At 45.4% G+C, this 24,386-nt stretch overlaps 1 protein-coding gene across 5 annotated transcripts in view; it reads right to left on the bottom strand.

The window, feature by feature from the left end:
• Positions 1–24,386, bottom strand: part of RBFOX1 (RNA binding fox-1 homolog 1) — a 2,072,285-nt gene that overhangs the window by 1,787,785 nt on the left and 260,114 nt on the right. For all 5 annotated transcript variants that reach the window (XM_047713056.1, XM_047713053.1, XM_047713055.1 and 2 more), the window contains exon 3: positions 2,357–2,416. In XM_047713056.1, the coding sequence (XP_047569012.1) occupies positions 2,357–2,416 (60 nt within the window). The remainder of the gene's footprint in view (positions 1–2,356; positions 2,417–24,386) is intronic.

Genomic DNA, 24,386 nt, shown 5'->3' with positions numbered 1-24,386 from the left:
GTTGTTGATCTCAGAAAACCTCTGAAGTTTCTCAGCTTCCAGTGGGGAAACTAACAGGACAGCATCTTTGCTTCCAGTAGAGAGAACCCATCAGCTTTAATGAGTTGGGACTCGGGGCCAGAGAATGGCTAACCCAATCTAACAAAGCTGAAAGTCAAGGGGGTGCTCTTCTAAGATCCTGACACATGAAGAGATCTCAAGCCACCTTTGGCTCTACTGTGGACAGTGAGCATTAAAGTGGAAGGTTTTCTCCCCACTTTTCCATGCTTCCCTTTAAAAGCTCCTGCAGAGCAAGGCCACATTCAAGAGTCTGGTGAGTTGCTTCCCTGTTCCATGCTTCATTTTTCCACCTGCAAACTGGGTTCAGTATCTTTAGGTTTTCTTCTCACAGATGTGGCATGACGTTACAAGAATACTGTATGCAACTGCAGGGCATGGTTATTCTAAGATTATGAAAAGTGTGCTAGCCAGCCTCCAAAAGGGCCCCCAGTGATCCCTCCACTCTGGGTATCTCCATCCATGTGTAGCCGTCTGCCACAATTTCATTAGGGTTGGTTTGCATGAGGGACAGAATATGGCAGAGGTGACAGCACGTGGATTCTGAGGAGAGATCATAAAACACATCACAGCTTTTCCCTTGCTTTCTCCCCCTGCTAGAGAGCCATGTCAGTAGGACACTCAAATGGCTTTATGGAGAGGTCCACATTGCAGGAGCTGAAGCCACCCACCAGGAACAAGGCAGTCTAAAAGTGGATGCCCCAGCCCCATTCAAGCCTGTGGATGAAGACAGTGCCAGTTCAGGCGAGGCCTGAGTGAGAACCAGCCATCTAAGCCACTCCCGGATTCCTGAGGCACAGAAACTGTGAGACAATGTTTGTCCTTTTCAACCACCAAGGTGCAAGGGTACTTTTTCATGTGCCAAGACATAAAATCCACTTTCCTGATCCGTGAATCATTTCCCCATCTATAAAATGGGAAGACTATTGCACAGACGTGCTGTGGAGTTATGGACTGTGACACAGTCAACCAGAGAGGGAGGCCAGGCTGTGTGACCTTGGGCACATTCTGTACTTGGGTTTCAGTTTCCTCACCGAAAAAAAGAAGGCAGAAACAGCACTTACCTGACGGGGTCATTGAGGGGACTGACTCAGCACTGAGAGGAAACACTTGGTTGGATGTAAACTGGGACAAGAAAGCCACAGTGTGACTGTCACTTCTCAACGTTTTTCCTCTTCTTCCTCCTCCATTCGGCATCGCAGGTAGACACACTTCTTTCAAGTGATTCAGCAATGAGTTTATAATAAAACTCCAGCTTCAAAAGTCATTTTGGGGGAACAGACAGAGGCCAAGGAGGGGGTCCTTCGAGTGTCCAGTTTGCACCCAGTATCAGCATAGACTGGGAGCACACCAAACACGGGCACACACACAGATGCCGACCAAGTTCATGTCAACGTCCTTTGATAAAAAGAACTTACTCTCAGCCATTCTCTTATCACCACTTGCCACACCTACATATTACCTCCAAACTGTTCTTCATCTGCACTCTAAGTCAACTCACATCTTCAAAAAAATATTTTCCAAAAAAAATTTCATATCGCTACCATAAATGGAAAGCCAGTATCGCTTGCTGTAAATAAAGATAATCATGAGACCAAACACATCGTGACTAATACAAATGTGCCCCTTCAAATCATCTCACGGTCACCAGCTATCAACAAACAGAACACGCTTTAGGACTGCACCACATAGCTCTCACATCCCAGAGAGGACAAGCAGGGATGTTTCTGGAACTCTAAGTGCAGGGAGCATCCCTGCCCCTGTACACCTGGGTGACACAGGCAAGGGGTACAGGAATCCACCTCTAGCACCATCCACAGTCCTTTGCCCTAATGAACCAAATTCCACACCATCACGTGGGCCTTTCAACGCGCTCATAAGCATTCTGGTCTCTACCATGGAATCAATCAAATGATGTTAAACTTCCTTCCATTTTCCCACCACCGCGGGATCCATCTCTGCATCAAGAAGCAAATAGAGCAGCGCATGGCCCCTCTGCCAGTCACTGTTCCCCCAGACCTGTCCCCCAGGTAGGCCGAGCCCTTCCCCGAGGGAGGTGTTCAGCTTTCGTATCATGTACTGCGAAACACGGGCTGAGACTCTGGCCCCACATGTCTCCTAATAGAAATTCTGTGAGTGCCCAGGAACATTTATTCCCCTCAAACTCAGTTACTCCTCCAGCAAGATCAGTTTCAGGTAAAAACCAGTCCCGGTGATTGATGACGGAGACCAAGAAGGCTGAAAAGGATGCAAAAGCAGTTTCTGAATCTAATCTGTTCAGCAAAATGCTTCTACTTACTGAGTCTTCTGGACTGTTCCTGGCACTGGAGAGGAGGGTGGAGTTCTCAGATTCGTAGTCCTGGTAAAAAGAAAAACAAAAACAGGTGGGGGGACCCATATTGAAGACAAAATTCCAATCTGGAGTAACCCGGGTTGGCATGACCCCCAGTCTCTCGCCACATTTACCCAAAGGACTTTCTCTCCTCCTCTCTGGCCCCCTCCTGGAGGGGTCTCGGCCTGTAACGCTATTACAGCAGCCCCGAAGCACATAGGACTGATCTGAGCTGAACCATGATGTAAGTACACATTACCTGCTGGATTTTGAAGGCACTTGTGAGAAAAATAAAATGATTGTAAAATCTCATTCATACTCATACACCATCAATATTTTACATTGATTACATGTTAAAATGATATTTGAATACCTAAAAATAAAGTGTTGTATTTAAAGACATAAATATACTATGAATATTTGAAGTAAAACATAGTATTATAATTAATTTCATCTGTTACTTTTTAATGTGGCTACTAGAAAATTCTGACTTCCATGTGTGGCCCTCCGGATGCCTCTATCAGGCAGCCCTGGTCTAGATTCTTCTCTGAGCGTGCACATTCCGCCCTAGCTGGAGGGCCACACCCAGCTGCCCTGTGGCGGGTGCTGGTTGCCTTTCCATTGCGTCACCCAGCAACAGATGCCGCTCCTGGAGTGAGCACACTGCTGTGCCCTTTTTGCTCTCTGTGTGCTTTGTTCTTTGACCCTCACAAGAATATCAGAAACAGGTCTCAGTTTCACCCCCACACTACAGTTACAGAAGCACAGAGGCTGAGAACCTGTCCAAAGTACCCCAGCGGGGGTGCAGGAGAGCCAGGGCTTGGGCCCCCATGTGAACGGACGGATGGCCGTCTTGCTGTTGCATTCTCCCTCTGAGACCTTTATCTACTTCTCCATGAGGCACATGAGAGCTTGTGACAGTCAGTCACCGTCGGACTCTGGGGAGCTGCTCCCACCTCAAAAGTGGCTGCAGTGCCTAAAGCTCCAAATTGCCATTAACTGAAAGTTACTGGGGTTTGACCTGGAGTCACCTATTCAACCTCCTGGGCAGTTCATGCACCTCTATGCATTCATGCACAAGCGAGGGAGACAGAGATACAGACAGAGACCAAGAGATCAAAAGAGACAGAGGACGGAAGACAGGAAAAGAGAGAAACAGAGCGAAGAAGCAGCCTACTCTCCAGCACTAGCCACAAGTGACTCAGACCCATGCATGGAGTTCTGTCAATAGTTCATTCACACCAATAAGACAAACACCTCTTGGTATTTCCCCCTTTTGCAGTTTTGCCGTAGACACTGGTCATGGAAAAATCCAACGACCAGAAGATCAAAATCGTCCTTGTATCCTTCCGTCCTCTATGTGGAGCATGGTCCCCCATCCCCACGCCACTCCCTCAGTTTACTGAAATGATTAATGAATTGAGGGAAGGAGGGAAGAAGGGACGAAGGGAGAGAGGGAGGGATATAAGCACAAATCATGGTTCCCCTTCCAGAGACTGCCTAAAGCAGCAGCCTGGGAGGGGAGGGAAGGGAAAAGATGTTGCCAAAGGCATGATTTTGCAGACAGATGCACAAATGTCTTTGGCCTGAGAATCGTCGTTTTTTCCGCTTTCCTTCTTGGCCCCATTTTATATATGAGCCAACTAAAAACTACACTTGAATGTAGTTCAGGCCCATAGCCTGTCACCTAATTGACAAAGGTCCAACTGTTACAGATCCCCTGGTGGGCTTGTCTACTGAGTGGTCATCGCCTTGAAAGGGACCCATCCCCCTGCCTACTTCCACCTGGTCTAGGGATGAACACCTGCCCAAGTAGCACCAACCAAGGACTCGATCTTGATCAGTATCTTGAGACAGTCTTTGGGCTCCAGGGGTCCAAAGCACTTGTGTTCAAAGCCAGTACTGGCTTCATAGCAACCAATACCCTGGGAAAGTGAAGTTTGGATCAAGCTGAAACTAAGCCTTTCAGAAGAAGCTGACCAGAACAAATGAGAAAGGCCCCAGACAGGCCATTCCTACCACCAGGATGAGAATCCCAGGGCCTGGAAATAGTCTCAAGTATGGAAACACACTCAAATATGATCTTACGTGGGAACCTTGTCACCTGAGGAACTCCTATCCAGCGGCCACCTGTAGAGACTTCCCTCCTCCTCTTTGTCTCTTCCTCACTTCTTTGGTTGCCACCAGCCAGCAGCCCAGGCTCCCACTCAGCTGATTATCCCTGGTTGTGGTACCTCCACTTCATGTTAACTAGTTGGGTGCCTTCATCCGAGAGGTGGGGACAGCACCAACTCAGTACATTCTTCTCAGAAGACTTTCTGACATCTTTAGACCTTTTCGTACCCTGTAACTGTACACATACCCATTTGGATTAGCAGCCCTCACCCTTGTAAACACAGTCCCTGTATTATCCTGAACAAAGCAGCAGACTCTACACCTAGTCCCCCATGCCTGTTTCCATCCTTACCTTGAACACAGTGACAAGCACATATGTAGGATCTAAGCCAGAAACAGATAAGAGATAATATCTCTCAAACAGAGGAGAGAGAGTGGTTGTGGGACATTGTTCTGGTTTCCAGAAAGCCTCACTTGCCTCCCTGAGTCCTTACAATAAACCTCTACATCTTTCAACTCAAGCTGGTACATCCTAATGAAAATTTTTCATTAGGAAAGAGAAGATCTGACTATCCAGGTCTAAGATCTGACTTCCCAGGTCACAGACTAGCACCACCCTAAGCAACCTACAGTTGCTGCCCACTTCCCTTTGTTCCAAGTACAGATGACCCCTTCCCTGGGCCTCATCCCTATTCGTGGAAGTCCAGTATTTTGTTCTTGGAATTTCCATCCTCCTGTGTGTTGGTTTACAGATTTTGAAAGCTTGGACACGAATCACCAATGGTGAGAACTTGGCCAGTTCAAACAATGACCAAGCCAGAGAGCCCCACAGTCCATCCCGCATCATCCTCTAGGGGATTTGGTGTGAACTGGTGTAAGCTCCCAAAGAACATGACAGACAACATTAGAATGTCACATCCTTTGCATAAGAATGACCTTTAAAGAGTTTATCCTTCAGATTAACAGAAGGCAAAGACCTCAGCTAATGAACAGAAATTATGGTGTGAGTTGGGGTCATGGTGGGTTCCCATGGATGGAACTAGTAAGACCTATAGGGATCCAGGTTGGGAAAGACAGGTGGGATCAGGTCATTAACTGTTTACCAAGCTCCTTGGGCCCACTGTACCCAAAAATGTCCTGACCACAGGGGTGTGATACGCCTGGAGAAGTCCGTATGCTGAGAGAAACAAGGAAGGCTGAAGAGCCTATGAAGCCAGATCGTGGCCTCTAGGTGATCACAGACAACAGGCATCTCTACAATGCTGAGGAGGCTGCATTTGCCAAGGCAAAAAATCAGAGTCACTCCTCCATGTATGAATCAATGGAGGACCTAACATAATCAAGTAGTGTAGCTTTTTATCATCTCAGAGTGCTAAAGACCTTTCTAATTATGACCCAAAGCTAAAAGCCATTAAAAGGGGCACCTGGGGGGCGCCTGGGTGGCTCAGTGGGTTAAAGCCTCTGCCTTCGGCTCAGGTCATGATCCCAGGGTCCTGGGATCGAGCCCTGCATCGGGCTCTCTGCTCAGCAGACAGCCTGCTTCCTCCTCTCTCTCTCTGCCTGCCTCTCTGCCTACTTATAATCTCTGCCTGTCAAATAAAATAAATAAAATCCTAAAAAAAGGGGGGGGGCGCACCTGGGTGGCTCAGTCTGGTAAGTCTGCCTTCAGCTCAGCTTATGATCCCAGGATCGGGCTCCTGCTTCTCCTTCTGCTGCCCCCACTGCTTGTGCTCTCTTTGCACATAAATAAATAAAATCTTAAAAAAAAAACTTTCAAAAATAATAAAAGCCATAAAAAATGAATAAAAATTTCAAGTAAAGTATTCTGTGTGAAAAATAAGACCATAAAGAGTAAGACAAAGGACAGTATAAAAAAATATATAACTCACTGAACAAAGGGGTAGTTTCCTACACTTATAAAGAGCTCCCTCAAATAATGAGAAAACATCAAAGAAAGTCAAAGGAAAAAAACGAGCAAGGGAGATGCACAGCTCACAAAGCAGATGGTGATGCAAACGTCTGTTGCACACATTAAAGATCCTTGACTTCACCCATAATAGAAGAAATGCAAATTAAGATGATGCATTATTTTTTTACTGAGATTGGCAAAGATGAAGGCTGAGCCAGGTAGCAAGCTGGTCAGAACGCGAAGAACCATGTGTTCTAATACACAGCGTAAGTTACACATTGGTCAACATTTTAAAACTTGGAAATATTTGAACTAGCATTTCTATGTCTTAGAATTTCTGCTATGGAGTATTTGCACATGTGGAAAATGACCAATGCCAAGGATACGCACTCAAGCATATTTTTTTAATTATAAAATATTGGGAGCAACATAAATTTCCATTATTCGGAGACCAACTAAATCAGTCATGATGCATCCAGAAATCCTCAGGAAAGATAATGAGGCAGCTAGATAGGGAATGATAGAGAAAAACAGTAAAATGCAGAGTGTTTCATATAGTATGCCACAATCTGTTCTTTGTTTTAAGATTATATGCGTATATAGTGTATGCACTGAAATCTCTGGAAGATAGATAAGAAACTGGTAAAAATAAATGGCTAATTTTGGAGATAGGAGTTAGTTGGCTGAGCAGAATTGAATAGTAGGGAAGTGGGGATTTTATGCTTCTGACTCTTGTATATTCTGGGCATGTATTTTTAATGAAAAATTTTTACTCTACCTCAAAATTTTTATTTTGAAAAGAAAATAATTTAATGGAATAACATATGGCTGTACTAGCAGAACCCTTTGGGTAGAGATTCATTTCTTGACATTTTCTGAAAAAAAAAAAAATTTAGCTCACATTATGTGGTAAATGATTTGGAGTTGCTTTGGAGGACAAGAGCCCTGTCAATGTGGTCTGAATGCAGAAATGCTGGTATTAGGGGGAATGCTTTAAAGGTTTTTACTTGGACATTCAAGTATGTGGTACACGAAATGCACTTGCCCCTTGTGTTCCCAAGGCAGGCAGTACTAATGGAGCACGGAATTTTCTTGCTGAGCCAAGAGGTGCAGCTTCAAACCCATCCCAACACAGTCAGCAATGCTAGCCGTCCCTGCGTACTGATGCACCAGCTGAAATCAAATCCCACCTCTGGGTTGGACAGCCACATGACAAAGCCCAGAAATCTGGAAGCAGGGTCTCCACTCTCATGGTTCCTTGACACCTCCACCTGGGCCTAGGTCAAGCTTACAACACAAGCCTCCCACCACCACCATTCCCTGCCAGTGCCCAGCAGCATGGTAGTGAGGCAGCCAACTTCCCAAGGCCCATCTTCTGTAAATGTCGCCTGGTATCTACCAGCTACCCCCAGATCAAATCACACAGAGCCCTTCTGAGAAAGTGCCCGTTAACCTTCAGCAAGGAACTCAGCTCCCTCGTTTCCCCCAACTTAGAGAATTCCGTGTAAATGTCAGATTAAGCTCTTCAGTCCTCTGCTTTTAAAATGAGAGATAAAATTTAGCTCCCCATTCCCAGATGTTAAAATCTCTGCTTCTCCCCAGGGCAAAGAAATCAATGTGAGTAAGCTCTGTATTTTTTTTTTTTTTCCCTTGGAACACGACCACTTCCAGCAATTTATTTGACTGACTATGCCTTCTATTACCATGTAAATTGTTTCAGACTGCAGGAAAAAAAAAGTATTAATCTCCTCTCAGTAAGTCATAAAATAAAGAAATCAATTTCAAGGTCAATTTAGCCCAAATAACACCTGCTGTCCTTTTTTGTAACATGCAGACTCCTTTGAAACACCAGGCTGTTGTCTGAGCCATCAGTATGCAGCTACGGAAAATCGGGTTTCACATCAGTCAGGGCAGCACCAGGGCACTGTGGCCCAATGACACAGAGTATGAATTTGGAAAGGACAGGGTTAACAGGATTCAGCAAAATGTCCCTCGGCAGGCCAGGGCCAGAAAGTAGAAGAAGAGCCACAATCAGGGTCAGATACAGTTGGGTTCAAGGCAGGACTCCGGCTGATCTGCTGTGTGACTCTGGGAAGGTTACTGAAGCTCCCTGAGCCTCAGAGTCTGGATCTGTAAAATAAGTAAAACGAGGGAAGCTGATCTTACAGGACTCCTCAATCCAGTCCATTGTGGACTTTGTCAACGTTTAGACCCTCTATAGAGAACTGGCCTAGGTGGCCAAGTTTATTTAGCTACTTTTTAATCAAAAAACAGCTCTGGAGTCTGACTGCCAGCACCCAAACCATCTTTCTTTCACTTGTTAGCCACATGACATTGGACAAGATACTGAATTCCTTCAACCAGAAGATGGAAGTAATCTTTCCGTTCCTAGAAAGAGGGAGCTGCCATCCTCAACTAATGGACAAGTAAACTTGACTCAGGAAGGTCAAGTGACTCACCTCCGGATGCACAACTTAAATAAGAAGGCGGCTCCCGGCAGGAACCCTGGAACCCGGCCCCCGCATCCAAAGCCACCGTGCCACCCCCTAGACCACAGTGCTTCCCAGTGTTCCTGGCGCTGTGGTGGTGAAGGCATCACACAAACCCCAGGATCTCAGGCAGGAGGTGGCCGGGCACATGAGACTTCCTCTCACAAACCCCGAAGGTGAAAGAGGCATTTCCATGGCACATTCCTAATCGCTCTGCCACCATCCCACACACAAACCCAGCCGTAAAGAGGTCACAGAATAGAGCCAGCAGCTTCTCACTGGCAGACCAGGGCCTGGGAGACTGGGGAAGCCCAACTTTTGGACCTCTCTCATCACGTGTCACTTGTTTCTCCCAACCCCCCACCCCGGCCCCAGCCTCACCTGACCTCTGTCCTCATGTAATCTTAAGTTTTTCATCTATACCCAGGTGGCCCCTAACCCTCCTTTCTCCATTTCTGCAGCCCTGTGTTCCCACCCGTTCATCTAATCAGCTACCAAGCTGTACTGCCCTACCTAGGAGATGCTGTCTCCTGTGAGGTACATCCCCGGTGCTCATGCCTAAATTCAGATCACTTTCACTGCAGTGGCTTCCACCAAGGCCTCCTGAACTCCATTCTCTCCCTGCTGCCCCCACCTCATTCTCTATTCCATACCACTGGGATTATCTTTAAGTATAAATCAGTTCATGTCATTCCCACTCAAATACCCTTCGAGCCTCCCATGTCACTGGAACACTGCAGAGTGCTGCCCATTGTTTACGTGGGGACACACTGAGGACCACAGTCCTTAGGTATCCCACTTGGTCATGAGGATATTGAGCAGACCACATCTGGCAAAGTGCAGCTACACACTGATGCGGCCACAGATGCCTGGACCTCCTAAAATATCATGCCAGGAAAGCAAAAACCACAGTTAACTGAGCATTTACTATGTGCTTCAATGTAGGACCACACAGCTAATTAAGTGGAGGAAGCAGGAGAGGGCTTGGGCTCTGTGCCACAATCTCGGCTCACTTTTTGACAATTTTATTGAGATAAAACACACATAACATACCATTCATTTCATGTGTACCATTCAGTGCTTTTTAGTATATTCAGATACATGCAACTGTCACCACAAGCATTTTTAGAGTATCTCATCACCTCAAAAAAAGAAAAAAATCCCAGGGCGCCTGGGTGGCTCAGTGGGTTAAGCCTCTGCCTTCAGCTTGGGTCATGATCTCAGGGTCCTGGGATCGAGCCCTGCATCAGGCTCTCTGCTCAGCGGGAAGCCTGCTTCCTCCTCTCTCTCTGCCTGCCTCTCTGCCTACTTGTGATCTCTCTCTCTCTGGGTCAAATAAATAAATAAAATCTTTTTTTTTTTAATCCCATTTAATTACCACCCCTACCCCTCTAGACCCCACTAATCTGCTGTCTCTATCAATTTACCTCTTCTGGACATTTCACATCACTGCAATCACACAAGACTCAGTGTTTTATGACTGGCATAATACTGTCAAGGTTGATCCAAGTAATACCACATATCAAGCCTTCTTTCCTTTTTTAAAAAATGGCTCAGAAATATTACGTTATATGGGTAGACCACATTTTGTTTATCCACTAATCTGTTCAGGGACATGTGGATTGTTTCTGCCTTTTCGTTATCATGAATTATGCTGCTATAAACATTTGTGTAAATGTTTTTGTGTGAACGTATGCTTTTCATTCTCTTGGGTATACACCTAGGCGTTTGTCAGAATGCAGGAATTGTTAGTCCTGTGCTAACTCTATGTTCGATTGCTCAAGGAAACACAACACTGTTTTCCACAGGGTCTGTACCATTTTCTATTCCTACCAGCAGTGAGTGTGTGAGGGTCCCAATTTCTCCACATTCTCATCAACACTTGTCATTACCTGCATTCCTTATTCTAGCCGCTCTAGTGGGTGTAAGGCCAGAATGGACTGTGGTTTTGATTTGCATTTCCCCGATTACTAACATTGTCCAGCATCTTTTCATGTCCTTTTTGGCCATTTGTATATCTACCTTGGAGAAATGCCCATTCAGATCCTTTACCCATTTTTAAATTGGGTTTTCTTTTAATAATTGAACTTTAAGATTTCTTTATATATTGTGGGTACAAGTACCTTATGGATATGGATATATCACGTGCAAATATTTTCTCCCATTCTTCAGGCTTTCCGGCCACTTTTAAACAATGTTTAATACTAAAGCAGTTTTGTCAAGTCTGTTATGAGAAGCAACCAGTGGGGTATGTCACACACTTTTTCAGTTTGCTTTCCCAGCTCCCACTGAGGCCCAATTCGAGGGCCTCAATTGAACCCACTCAACACACAAACAAAAAAAAAAATGCCAGGACTCAACCCCGTACAAATCGTGGCAGATTCTCTGGAAGTGAAACAAGAGTTTTGATAATTCTTAAATCTCCCCAGGTGATGACAAGGTACAGGTAGGATGTGAACCCCTGGTCTAACCCCTGAGTAAGTGCTGTCTTTGTCCTGGAGGGGGTTGTCTTTTGAGGTGTCACGGTCAGCCCACTGGGTGGCAGGGCATCCACAAATAGCAGTGCCAGATTCCGCACCATGAAGTCATGTAGTTCTCACTTACTATGGCAGCTTCTACACCTCCAAATGCTCTCTCAGAAGAGAAGCGAGTGAATCAAGACCTAGGATGCTCACCAAGAAAACAACAGCTAAGTGCATAGACCTGGGACGATGTCTGCAAAGGTTAAAAATCCCAAACAGAGTCAAAAGAGAAACAATCCAAATGTTCATCAAGGAATGAACAGAGAAGCACAATGTAGTCTATCCATGCAATAGAACCGGATTCAGCCATAAAAAGGGATGAAGTTCTGATTCACACGGCAACCCAGGTGAACCCTGAAAACAAACTAAGTGAAATAAGCCAGATATTAAAGGCGTCATATTGTATTATTACACTGGCATGGAGTCCGTAGAGACAGAAAGTAGACTGGGGGTTTCAAGGGGCTAAGTAGAGAGGGAATAGGGAATAGCACTTTGTGGATTCAGTGTTTTGTTTGGGAGGATGAATGTGCTTTCGAGCAAGAGAGAGGTGACAGTTACCCAATATCATGAAAGCACTAAATGCCACAGAACCGTTCGCGTCAAAATGCTTAATTTTATAATAATTTTACTCCATTTTTTTTAAAGACCAAATAAATTCCAACCAACCCAAACCTCTATTCCTTTTTTGGTGCCTCGACCATATTTTCTTTTCAGATAAAATAAATATATAAAACCACAGGCTTTGACATACATCTTGTACAATCAAGAGAAGCTTTCTCCTCTACTCATCTCAGAAGGCATAAAAATTAATAGGGTCTGAATCAGGAACATCTAATAGGGTTACCAATTCACTGAATCAAAAAACAAGCATGGGCGATAACAGAACCACGGCCCCCCCTCAATGCAATGAGAATCTCAGCCTCACATCATGAGTGAGGCACAGTTAACTACGGCCTCCCAGCCCATCTGTGGTGCACGGGTGGCATCTGACGCCCGAGGGTAACTGCCACTCAGGAGAGAACAGCCCATGTGCCCGTGCTTCCATGCGAGGGGAGATTTTGAAAATAGAAGCTGGAGAGGAATGGTAAAAACCAGTCTGGGAGAGAAATAGCACTTCGTTGCGGTGCCCTTGCGAGGAAACTTACAGTATGAAAAATGTCCATTTGCACGTAGGCAACAATGTCTGAAAGAGACCTAATGAGACAAGGGAAGGCAGCACATACAGAAATCTCTGCAAAAATTCTAGGAGACACGGCATGGAGATAAAGGAGGGCATTAGTGATGCACGATGAAACTCGGACATTTTTCTGGCTCAGATGCTGAACACAGCACTCAAGTTTTTCCAAGGACGAGAACAGCATGAGGCTGGTGAAGGAGACATGGGTTATTACAGGAGCTTTTGCAAGATGAAGTCGGGGAGAATGGCAAAACAAGTGAAGTGTTAAATAAATACTTCCTGAATGGAATCACAAGGGAGAACACTAAAATTAGGATGTCTGACAAGGGCTTTTTATCCAATCTGCTCAGGATTTCTTCAGGGTTCCTGAGAGAGAAGTTGTCAGTGACCCGCTTGACATCACGGGCCATTTATGCAGAAATGGGATAGCTGGAGCATGGAGCATGGGCCAGGCTGATTACAGGGATGTGGACCGAACTCAGTGTGACTAGGAATGCCTACGGCAGCCCTGAGACAGTCCTGGAGTCAAGTACCCACAAAGAAAGAGGTCACCGGCCAGAGGCTCACTGTGCTGCAGAGGCTAAGAGCACGGGTTCTAGATTCAGGCAGCCCGGCACTGGAGATCTTGCTCTATCTCTTAGTAAATGCACAACCTTAAATGATTCACCTACCTCCCTGTGCCTTGACTTTCCCATCTATAGAATGGGGTAACAGCTTCATCGAAGGAATTGTCATCATAAAACATATCATATCATAAAACATATCATAAAATCTCATTAAATTGTTAACTGTTATCATCCCAACTTGCAGAAAGGAAACTGAGGCCCAGAGAGGTTAAACAGCATTCATGGATGTCCTTAACCTACGTATTGGCTTTCGTTGTGTGTGTGTGTGTGTGGCATTCTGTGGCAAGAACTATGTGTGAAACATGTCATTTGATCTCTCTTAACAGCCTAAGAGGCTCAGAAACCAGGCTGGAGCTCTTCCTAGCTCTGTGACACTGTGTATATCCTATAACCTCTCTGTGCCTCAGTTTCCTCCTCTAATAAAATGGAGTTAATAACAGCCATTTCCCAGAGGACTGCTGTGAGACCAAATGAGTTAGTGTGTGTAACGTCTGAGAACAGAACCTGGTACATTCCAATAAATGTGACAATCCTACCATCAGTGATAAGAGCTCATCTTACAAATGAGGCCCAGAGAGGGTAAGCAAATTACCCAGACACATAGCTGATAAGGGAAGCAACTGTGTGACTATAGTTCCTGTTCCTCTTTCCAAGTCACTCAACAGATACTTGGGGATTAAATGGCCACTGTCTCTCCCAGGAAATTTCCAGGCCCACCTGAGACAAAACATGGTGTAGAGATTAAGACAATGTACTTTGGACTCAGACAAGGCTGGCTTCAAATGCAAGCACTGTTCTTGATTTTTTGAAGGTCCTTTTACCTCTCTCTTTTGGTCTCCTCATCTCTAAGGGAGTAGGGGAACAGAGATCATAATAGCACATGAATTACTCAATTCATGGCAACCATCAATGCTGTGTGCTGGCCCTGTGTGGAAGGTGAAACACCGATTTTGCTAAGCTATGTTAGGGGTCCTTTCACTCAGCTGCTCTGGAAACATCCAGAGTCCTTCCTGAGATGCCCATCCTCTTCATCAGCCCATCTCTATCCTGTGCCCCGCGTCCTGTCTGTCTCCGTGGCCCTCCGACAGGAATAGCTTCGTGAGAATGTGGTCTGATACTCAGGGGACCCGGGTGTAAGCCAAGAGCCCAGGATTAGGGCTCCCTTGAGACTGCTTCCCTGCAGAAGAGGGAACCGTCAGCTCTTTTAACAGGGAAATAATTGCAAGTTTGAATGTGGGTTCGACGCTGAACAACTGCCATTAGAAGCCGCCTTCTGTTCGGAACAACTGCTGCTAAGATGTAATCCCCGCATCGTGCATAAACCCCAAATGAGTTTCTCAGTTTTGCTTTCAACTACACTGACTACATTAGAATACTCACAGTTCCTTTCCCGAAGCTCACATTGCTTCCTACTGCTTGCAGGCAAGCCAGATGCCTTCCTTGAGCCATAAAGGCTGTGCGTATGGTCTGCCCCCTGCTCACCCTCATCCTCTTCCTCCACACCTTACCCTTGCACACTTTGAGCTCCAGCTGGACCTACTCTCACCCTGACCTGGGAAGCTTTTTAGTTCCTGTCTGCTATTGAACTCCTATACATGCTTTCCATTTGCAATCCAAACACCTCCTCCAGGAAGCCTTCTGTGATGCACCACACTAGATAAAGACCCCTGTGATGTATTCTTATAGTACAGTGTACATTGTGGCACTTCCGAAAGCTTATGATTATTCCGTTGCATTAGTTACTGGCACTATTTGCACCATTATTAATAGGATGATGACCTCCCCCACAGAATTGTGTCCCAACCATGTCTCATGGATGCTGCTTTGTTCTACCCCCAGCACAGCCCCCACTGACACACAGCAGGTACTTAATACACATGTGCTGAATGAACAAGTGTTTAATCATGCAAATGGCTTATTCTATCTAACAAGTACAATCTGCTAGAGGTAGAGGCTGTGTCTTAGCCGTATTTCTATTCCTCACAGAACATAGCACAATCCCTGGCATATAAGAGGTACTCAATCTGAATCAGCATTTTTAATCAGGCTCATACTTTATCCCTATTTTCATTTTTATCAGGAAAATACAAACTCAAGTCCAACGGCAACCCAAGGATTCAATCAAATGAAATCTCTGAGGATTGCTAGCATGGGAATTTGACCTTGCCTAGGAAGGCAAAATGACCCTTTCTATCTCATCAAAAAGAAAAAAAAAAAAATCATAGCTCTGCCCACTGTGATATTCCCTGAATCATCACAGCCTACAGACCTCCTCAGAGGAGGAGTTGAGATAAAGAGAAACGCCCCTCACTTGGCTGGTCCCAGGCAAGCTCTGTTCTCACCACTCCAAGACTGGGAAGTTACAAGGAAGGACCTGCCTCCATGTATACTGTTCCAGGCTCTGCCTTTTGAGGAATGGGATCATTAAGATGGGTTATGACATAAATGGAATGCCATCTGCTCAACAGCTTCCTGCCTCTGGGCTGCCCTTGGCTGGAATGCTACCAATTTACCTTTAATTAAACCCAAGTGTGGTTGTCCCCGAACCCATTGGCCAGGAGTAGGATCAGGAGGCACTGCCCCAAGAGCAAAGCCAGGGCAACATCAGACACCATGGAAGGTAACATTTCCACCTGCTCCCCAAAGATGCCACACACGAGGAGCTCAAGACCCACATAAAGCAGATGTTTGGAAGCTAAGAGCCTCCCAAAGAGAATAACGAGTATTGAAGCAGGACCAGCTGGAGGAGGCAACCCAGCCGAGCAGCCCTGGCCTTGGTCTAATGCCCGCCATGCTGGCGGCCTGGCATTGGGCAGCCTCCAAGTCACCCGGGTGATTAAGTGGGGAAGTCTGAGCCACCACAGGGAGAAGGAGCCACTTCCCCCAGTCCTTGAGAAGATCTGCAAGCTCAGTGGGCACTTATCCCAAGGAAATGGTGCCAGGCAAAGCTGAGACCCACGCAGCTGGGGATGTTTTCCCACAAGCTCCATTACCAATCAGTCTCTGCAGCTGCTCCCGGATCAGAGTGGAATCCCATCAGCCACTGCTCACAGGAACCCAGAAAAGCAAGTCTTCACTCCCCACCTCTCCAGGCTCAGCCTTCACTTACCTGAATGTTGTTGGGTTCCCTCATGCACCATCACTGGGCTAGACCCAGAAAGACTACTGTGAAGCAAAGAACCACAGTCCCTGCCCTCTCAGGGCTTAGAGTCTGTTGTGGCAGATGTTAAGGAGATAATTACAGAATTAATTGGGTAGTTACAAGGGTGGTAAGTGCTATGAAAGGAGAAGTCCAGGGTGCTTTTAGATCTCCTGTGGTGTATCAAGATCCAAAGAATGATCAGAAGTGGCAGAAGAAGTGGGGTTAGAAGCAATCCTGGGGGCGCCTGGGTGGCTCAGTGGGTTAAGCCGCTGCCTTCGGCTCAGGTCATGATCCCAGGGTCCTGGGATCGAGGCCCGCATCGGGCTCTCTGCTCAGCAAGAAGCCTGCTTCCCTCTCTCTCTCTCTCTGCCTGCCTCTCCGTCTACTTGTGATCTCTCTCTGTCAAATAAATAAATAAAATCTTTAAAAAAAAAAAAAAAAAGAAGCAATCCTGGAAGAGGGGGGCAGCTCAGGCAAAGGTCCTGAGCTGGCACTTTAGAGATCAAACCAGTGTCACTGGTGTATGGCAAGAGGGAGAGTAGGAGAAATAGGCAGGGCACAGGATTCAGGGTTTTCAAGGCGATGCTAAGAATTTTGACCTTTCTTGGAGAACAGGGGGCTGTTGGAGCAAGGTCAGATGTCTGTTTGGAAAAACTGCTCTGGATTTTAGGGGTGCAGAAGTGGATGGATGAACACAGTAGAAGGCTGCAAGAGGGATCCAAGAACCCAGATGCTTGGGATGTGGATGAAAGGAGAGACATGGAGAGAAAGGTATTGAGGGAGTCATTTCCTAGGACAGAAGAGTTCAAGGGTATGGGGAGTGAGGGAGGGGGGAAAAGGATGACTCTCCCTGGCTTCTGTAGGAGCACCTGGGTGGCCAGTTACACAGTTCCCTGAGCTGGGGGACCTCCATGAAAGTGCCAGTTGGGGAGAAGATGGTGGGTTACCTTTTGACCTCGATGGAGAATTAGAGCTGTGTGTGCTTCACGCACTTGAACCTCTGGAGCTCAGGGGGTGGGAACAACCTGGCCCTGTGGAGTTTCTTTTCCATTGAACCTTCATTTCCTACATGGCTCATTATTGGTGCTTCACAGAGGGGTTCCTGAGGATTCGTTTAATATCTGCTGAGAACCTTGAAGGCCTCAGAACTAACAGCTGTCAGAACTAAATTAATAAAACAACAAGGCAGCCTTTTCTTTCCTTTCCCCCCCCTCCTATGCCCGGAATCAGCGTGCGGGAATGTCTGCAGAGAGCACCTGATCTCCCAGTGGCTTTTCACGTTTTAAAACTGACAATTCTTTGATTCCAGTCAACAAACTTTTTAAATGTCAGACCATGGATGGGGTTTTCCTGGCGGGGTTTGGGGTCCAAGGTCTTTTATGAGATGCAGGAGGGATAAGGGAGCTGAAACAGGGCTTTCTTCCACCCCCTCTTTTACACACACACACACACACACACACACACACACACTCTCCAACAAGTAAAACCTGGCTATAAGAACAGAGGCCAACATGACTTCTGACAAAATGAGGACAAAAGTGGCAGCCCAAGTCATCAATCAAATTTCAAAACCGAAAACCTTTACTTACATCTAACTTATACTCATTTGGTGGCAAAAAAAAAAGAAAGGAAAAAAAAAAAAGAATTTCCCTGACCTAATAGGAGACTCTCTATATTAGGCTGAATGAAAAGAAACCTCCAATATTTGACAGGACTGTTTTTGACCTAAAGAAAAGCCATTCATCAGTCTAATGATATTTATTTATCCTGCTTAGTATGGATATTGACTTTTTTGCAGAAATATTAATGTGTTTGATTATGGAGTGCTTCCCCAGGTCTCACTGGAGGCATGATGTAATGGATCGTATGGACAATGGACAGCCTTCCTAAAGACTGAAAAACGATGAGTTCCAAACCATACCTGGCCTCAGGGGACTGCAAACCTATAGTAACAGAACAGTCATTAAAACCACTTATGGGGCACTTTCTGTGTTTAAGGCATGGTATACATCAGAAGATCCATTTGGAAGTGAGGATGCACAAAGGGCACATGAGTGTTAATTATATGGATACACATAAGGCACGCTTTCTCTCATTAAAATTCCAGATGAAGGGCACCTGGGTGGCTCAGTTGGTTAAGCGTCCAGCTCTTGATCTCAGCTCAGGTCTTGATCTCAGGGTCCTGAGTTCAAGCCCTGTGTTGGGCTCCACCGTAAGCATGGCATCTACTTAAGGAAAAAAACCTTAAAATTCTAGAGGATGAAATTCCTCACTGTTTTAACATAATAATGTTTGGTTGAGCTATCCCCCAAACAGGTTCATGCCTCCCTAACACCCCCAATCTGAAGGAAAACCCTGATTTAGCTGCAAAGGGTGGAAGGAAGCTGTTAGTTACAGAGCCAATCAGCCTGACAGGATGCTCATTACATCCCAAGTCTGCTCGTTCTCAGATCCTCACGAAATAATTACACTGCTCTTTTCTCTTGGAAAACAGTTTGTGTTAACTGGGGGAAATGTGTGATTTGATAAAGACATCCCATACGGGGCTCCTAGGGGTGTTCAATTAAGAGAGATAAACCAACTTGGAAAGTGTCCTGACAGTGTCTTCTGTCAGACAAGCTGGAGGTGGGGGGCAGGCGAAGTGGGGAGAAAGGAGAGCATCGCTGGGAGGGCAAGAGCCTCCACAGAGGGCTCTAAACCACAGAAATGTCTCCCAGTGGATATCCGTGGCTTAACTCCTCTTTAATCTTGGCCCAAGTGGTGTAATAAGACATTCTTAGAACTTAATAACTCCTCAGCATCCAATCAATAATGGCTCTGAAAAATCTCTTCCCTGTATTTATTTATTCTACAGCACTCAGACACTTGAGCTTCTTATTCCCTGTGAACTCCCAACTGCACCTCATCTCCGTTATGCACAAGGCAGCTTGCTGACCGATCCAAACCAGAAGGTGTGCCTTTAAGAAATGGGCTCGGATGGGAACTCTCCATAATGGAAAAGCAAGAAGTACCAAAGAGATAAATGAGTCAGCATGTGTGCAATATCTCCAAAACCAACCTAAAATTGACTTTGGCACTTCTCCTACCTCCTGGTAATGCAAAGTATCATCTGGATCTTTGGGAGAAAGAGGCCAGGACGCACGTCTTTATAAGACTCATCTGGGAAATTATCACAATCCACTTAAGCAGCTTGCCGTACTGACGAATGGACAAATTTTCTTTTAGTTCTTCCCTTGAGTAGGTGGGGGGAGGATATTTGCTTTGACTTTTTAAACTACTTTTCTTGGTGGATGTGGACTTTGGAATCAACCAGAAAGACAAGCAGCAGGAGAGAAAAGGAAAAAGGTGAAGTCTGTTAAAAGAAGAGATTGCTGCAAAGCCCCTACGCCCAAGCGGTCCCAGCCCAAAGGAGCAGATGGCCTCGCTTCGAAGTGCAAACACGGGTGATGCATTTGCTGCAAGCTTCATATAATGGCAGGTTCTGATGCTATTATGAAAAGTGAGGGAAGATCGGGCATCCTGGCACCAGATTCTCTGGGCTGTAATTCCAGCTCAAGAAGAGATTATATCCCATGCCAAACAGAGATAAAGTTATCTTTTCCTCCTGCTTTGACAGGGAGGTGGCCAGCCCAATTAGATCAATCAAGGTGAACTGATTATTTATTGGCTAGGTCTACACAATGTAGCACTTCTGACTGCTGCACGTGCCTGTGGAAGCTTTATCTCTGAGTTATGTAGCTCCAGACCTAGTTGACCTAGTGGGACCTGTGTTTCCCTCCCATCAGGTAGGAGGCGCTGCCAGGAAATGTGGTACTAAAATTGCCATTTCCCCAAGGCTTTGGGGAAATGATGGCTTTGGACAAGGAAGTTCCCTTGATTGCACTCCAGGTGTATCATCCATAAAATGAGAAAAGTTGTATCTACCTGACACAGAGCACATGAAAGGGGCAAGTTAACTCAACAAATGGTAGCTGTGCTGTTGGTCATGATACTAATGAGGTCATGCTGATGCTGCTAGTGACTATGGTGATGGTGAGGATGCATTATTTTTCCTTCATTTCACCCATTCCTCAATATACAATTTCTCAGAATGTTTTTATGGTAAAGAAAGCTTCACAATTGTGATAAAGTATGTCCCCTTTGGGAAGCAAATATGCTTCCATGGTAATAAAACAATCCCAATGTGAAACCCCTCCGCAGAGGCTGTTGTACCACAAGGTGAATGACCCTGATTATCACGAAGTTGTTAAAGTATCCATTTGTTATCTGGTTAGTTAGGGGACAGGGCCAAAATCCATTTAGCACAGTATTTATCAAGCAGCAGGATTTGAAGAGCCAGGCTTCCGGCACAGTGGTTGGGCTGCCACCATCTCCACAGCTCACTTCTGGCTTTGTCAAGCTTCCCCTTCTGGAGCCAACACTTTCTTGCAAAATGAGAAAACAAAATAACGACTTTCAAGAGTTTGGTGAAAACCCCCGACTTCCCTAAAACAGAGCTTAAGGGTGCAAGGACTGAAACAGCGAGCAGTTAGAGACACGTTGACACTCAATGTAAAGCACGTACCAATTTTCTTATGTTAAAAGACAAAAGCAGCCATGGAGATGTGGCAAGACAGGCTCATGGGGGCATGAAAATCCTTCACACAGCACCGGAAGGCTAAAAACTCTGATGCAACAGGAACAGATCTTATGTTCCTCAGACAAGGGCAACTAGTGTTACTGTTGGGTTGAATTGTACAATATGATTTCACTTGCCGAGGTTTAGTTTCCCCACCTGGAAAAAAATGAAATACAGGATCTCAATGCCTTCAGAGGTCCCTTGTAAGTGCAAAATTCTAGGATTCTAAGATTACGAAGATACGCTGTTCAAGTTACTCAAACTTCCACCCTAAACAACAGACTAAAACCTGAAGATCTCCTCAGGGTCAAATGAAGGAGCTGAAAGATAAATCCAGTGTGTAAAGGGCAGGCCTGTTTCACAGAGAGGAGGCTTGGCAAGCACCTGGCAGGGAACAGGGGAAGATAAACACAGAGGTCAAGATCTGGGCCCAGGAAAACAGCCAGAGAAAGAGGAGATCTATTCTTGGGGCATGCCCTGGAGCTTGTACTCAAATGCAGTTTTTGGGGCTCTACCTCTAGTAATTCTGATTCAATGTATTTGGGTGGGACCCAGGTATTTCCATTTTAATGAGCACCCAAAAGGGGTTATGATACAAATAGGGGAGGAGGTAGCTCAGTTCAGTGCACCGATGAAAAAGCCAGCAAGGAAACACTTTTATGGCCTTGGCCGCCCCACCCAAGGCTGGGGACAGGCTATTTCCATCATCTGCCCTGAGGAAACTCTGATGCTCCTTTCTTCCACTGCTTACTCCAAATTTTCTTGCCACACCGCCAATCCATCAACAAATCCTAAAGGTCCAGCTTGACCATTTGAACATAACCAGAGCCCCCCACTTCTCACCATCTCCATCTCTACCACCGTGGTCCAGACCACTGTCACTACAATGGCCTCCTCAATATTCTCCCTGCACTTACCCTTGTCCACATGGTTCAGGTCTCCTTCATGAAAAGAAATCAGGTCATGCTACTCTTCTGCTTAAAGCCTTCAACCCTTCCCTGTTCCCTCAGAGGAAGAGACTTATGGGCCATCTCCGTCAGCCGCCACAACCATTACCTATCTGGCCTCATTCCTCAAGCACCATTTTCCTCTTGCTTATTCCAGTTCAAACACATTCTCCTGCCCTTGCTGCTGTTGCTACCCAATTTCTCGGGCCCCAGAGGTCCACAGGGCTCTCGTCCTCACCTCTTTTTGTTTTGGCTCAGGTATCACCCCAGGGAGGCTTTGCTTGATGACCTCTTATAAAACAGCTAACCCCAGCCCCAGGCACCCCATTTCCCCTGGGTAGTTGTTTTACAGATCATCATCTGCTTTATAGGGTTTCATCTCCCCCTCCAACAGAAGAATCAATCTCAATCAAGCAACTGTGGGTGGTTTGCTTAACCCCAGGGGCCCTTTGGCAATGCCTGGGGAGATTCTGCTTGTCACAACTGAGGTAGGGGCTGCTACTGGCATATAATGGGTAGAGACCAAGAATGCTGCAAACACCTTACAAGGTATAGGACTGCCTATAACACAAAATCATGGCACAAAATGTTAACAGTGCCAAGAGTGACAGATCCTGTCATAGACTATAACGTGTGTCACATTGCTATGTCTCCACTGCCCCAAAGAGCACTGTAAACACAGTATCTACTCAATAAATATTATACAAAGATATGAATAAATGAGGTTCTCAGATTTTCTGTTCATGTCTCCCTTGTCTGAAACAATATGGACTTGTTACAAGATCTCTGGGGCTCCATGGAACACTCTGGATAAAGCCCTGCCATTCCCAACTGCTTTGGGAGCACAAAGCCCTGCTCCGGCCATGACAGTGTCACATGTTTTGCTTTGTAATATTTATATTAGAAATAAGAAAGAGTCCATTACCTTAGTTATCAAAGTTAAAGATGAGCCACTCACCCCTGGGTCACAAGGAATAAACTCTCTGCTGGTTAATATCTAACGCTTAGAGTTCTAGACTCACTGACCTATTTTTTTTAAAAAAAGGTCTCCAAGATATTTAATAAGCATAATATATTAAATGCTTTTAATTTCCAACATTAGTTTGCCTTTTGGGGACTAGGCTGCCCTGACCAGTGATAAAGCATTCAGGGTGGTCAAATGGCTGACATTTATTGAATGCTTGCTAGGGACTGGGAACTGTTCTAAGGACCTGACATGTACTGGCTCCTGCTTCAGCCTTACGACCATGATTATTATTCCCACTTTACAGATGAGGAAATGGAGGGATAAGGCACACAGCTAATGAATAAAGACAGAATTCTATCCTAGACCTTCTGGTTCAAACTTAGTGGGTATGCCATATACAAACCCAGCTGTATAGGAGACTTCAGGTTAGAAGAAAATAAAAAGAGAACAGATGGAGAAAAAGCCAACAGAGACAATAAAAGTCCTCTGATGGCTGTTCATGCTATTTGGCAGGTGAGGAAGTGCCTGACCATGTGTTGTACTCCCATGCCATGCAAAATGCTCCTCTGTGAATGTCACTGCATGTTGGTACTATCAAAAGGCTAATAAAGTTTAAACCCCATTCCTCATGTGGAAATGTTCACTTAACTACCAAGTTCCCACTACACTGGGTGTTTAATCTTTATGAGATCTGCAACATAACTGACATTACATCTTGTTCTTTTACTAGGGACAGCACACGATGAACCCCAAACTATTCAAACAGAAAGAATCAGGTCAGGATGAAAGAGGAGGAAATTAATCTGTATTTGTCATTCCCACAGCAGGATTCCAATAAGAAAGATCATACATAGGGGACATAAGGAATGGGAAAAGAAAACTCATTCACTGAATACAGGACCCACATGGTCATGCTCAGTGGTTAAGAGAAATGGCTTTGGAGTCAATGAGACTCCAAGTTCCACCATGTAACTGACCATGGACAGTTTATTTAATCTTCTCTATACCTCAGTCTCCTCATCTGTGAAGTAGGATTGGTAAAGGACCTGCTTCATGGAGTTGTTCTAAGAATCCAATGAGATGGTAAATTTAAACAGCTTATACAATAGCCAGAATGTACATTGTACTCAAAAGAAATCCTTACCAAAAGGATCAACTCTTATCAATCCTTACCAAAAGCTTCTAGTTTACAGAGAAATAGAGAAATTTATTAATGCAGGTGACTCACCCCACCTGAGACAAAATCAGAACCAGGTTTTAAATTTGTCTTAATTTTGTCTAAATTTGTCTGTTTTCAAGGCCCATTCACCTACCTCCAAGGACACCCACACTGGGGGCAGTCAACCTTAAAAGATATTCTACCCTTCCTGACCAACGTTTTGCATCCGGAGAGAGGTTTCAACCCCTTGTAAGGACACCCCTTGTAAGAAGAGGTACCATGAGTTTTCAAACCTAGTTCTTCGGCGCAATGAGTGAGAAAACACA

This window comes from Lutra lutra, chromosome 18 (assembly GCF_902655055.1).
Source record: "Lutra lutra chromosome 18, mLutLut1.2, whole genome shotgun sequence".
NCBI classification, from domain to species: domain Eukaryota; kingdom Metazoa; phylum Chordata; class Mammalia; order Carnivora; family Mustelidae; genus Lutra; species Lutra lutra.
The sequence above is the reverse complement of the archived record's forward strand: the minus strand, read 5'-3'. Positions and strand labels throughout refer to the sequence as shown.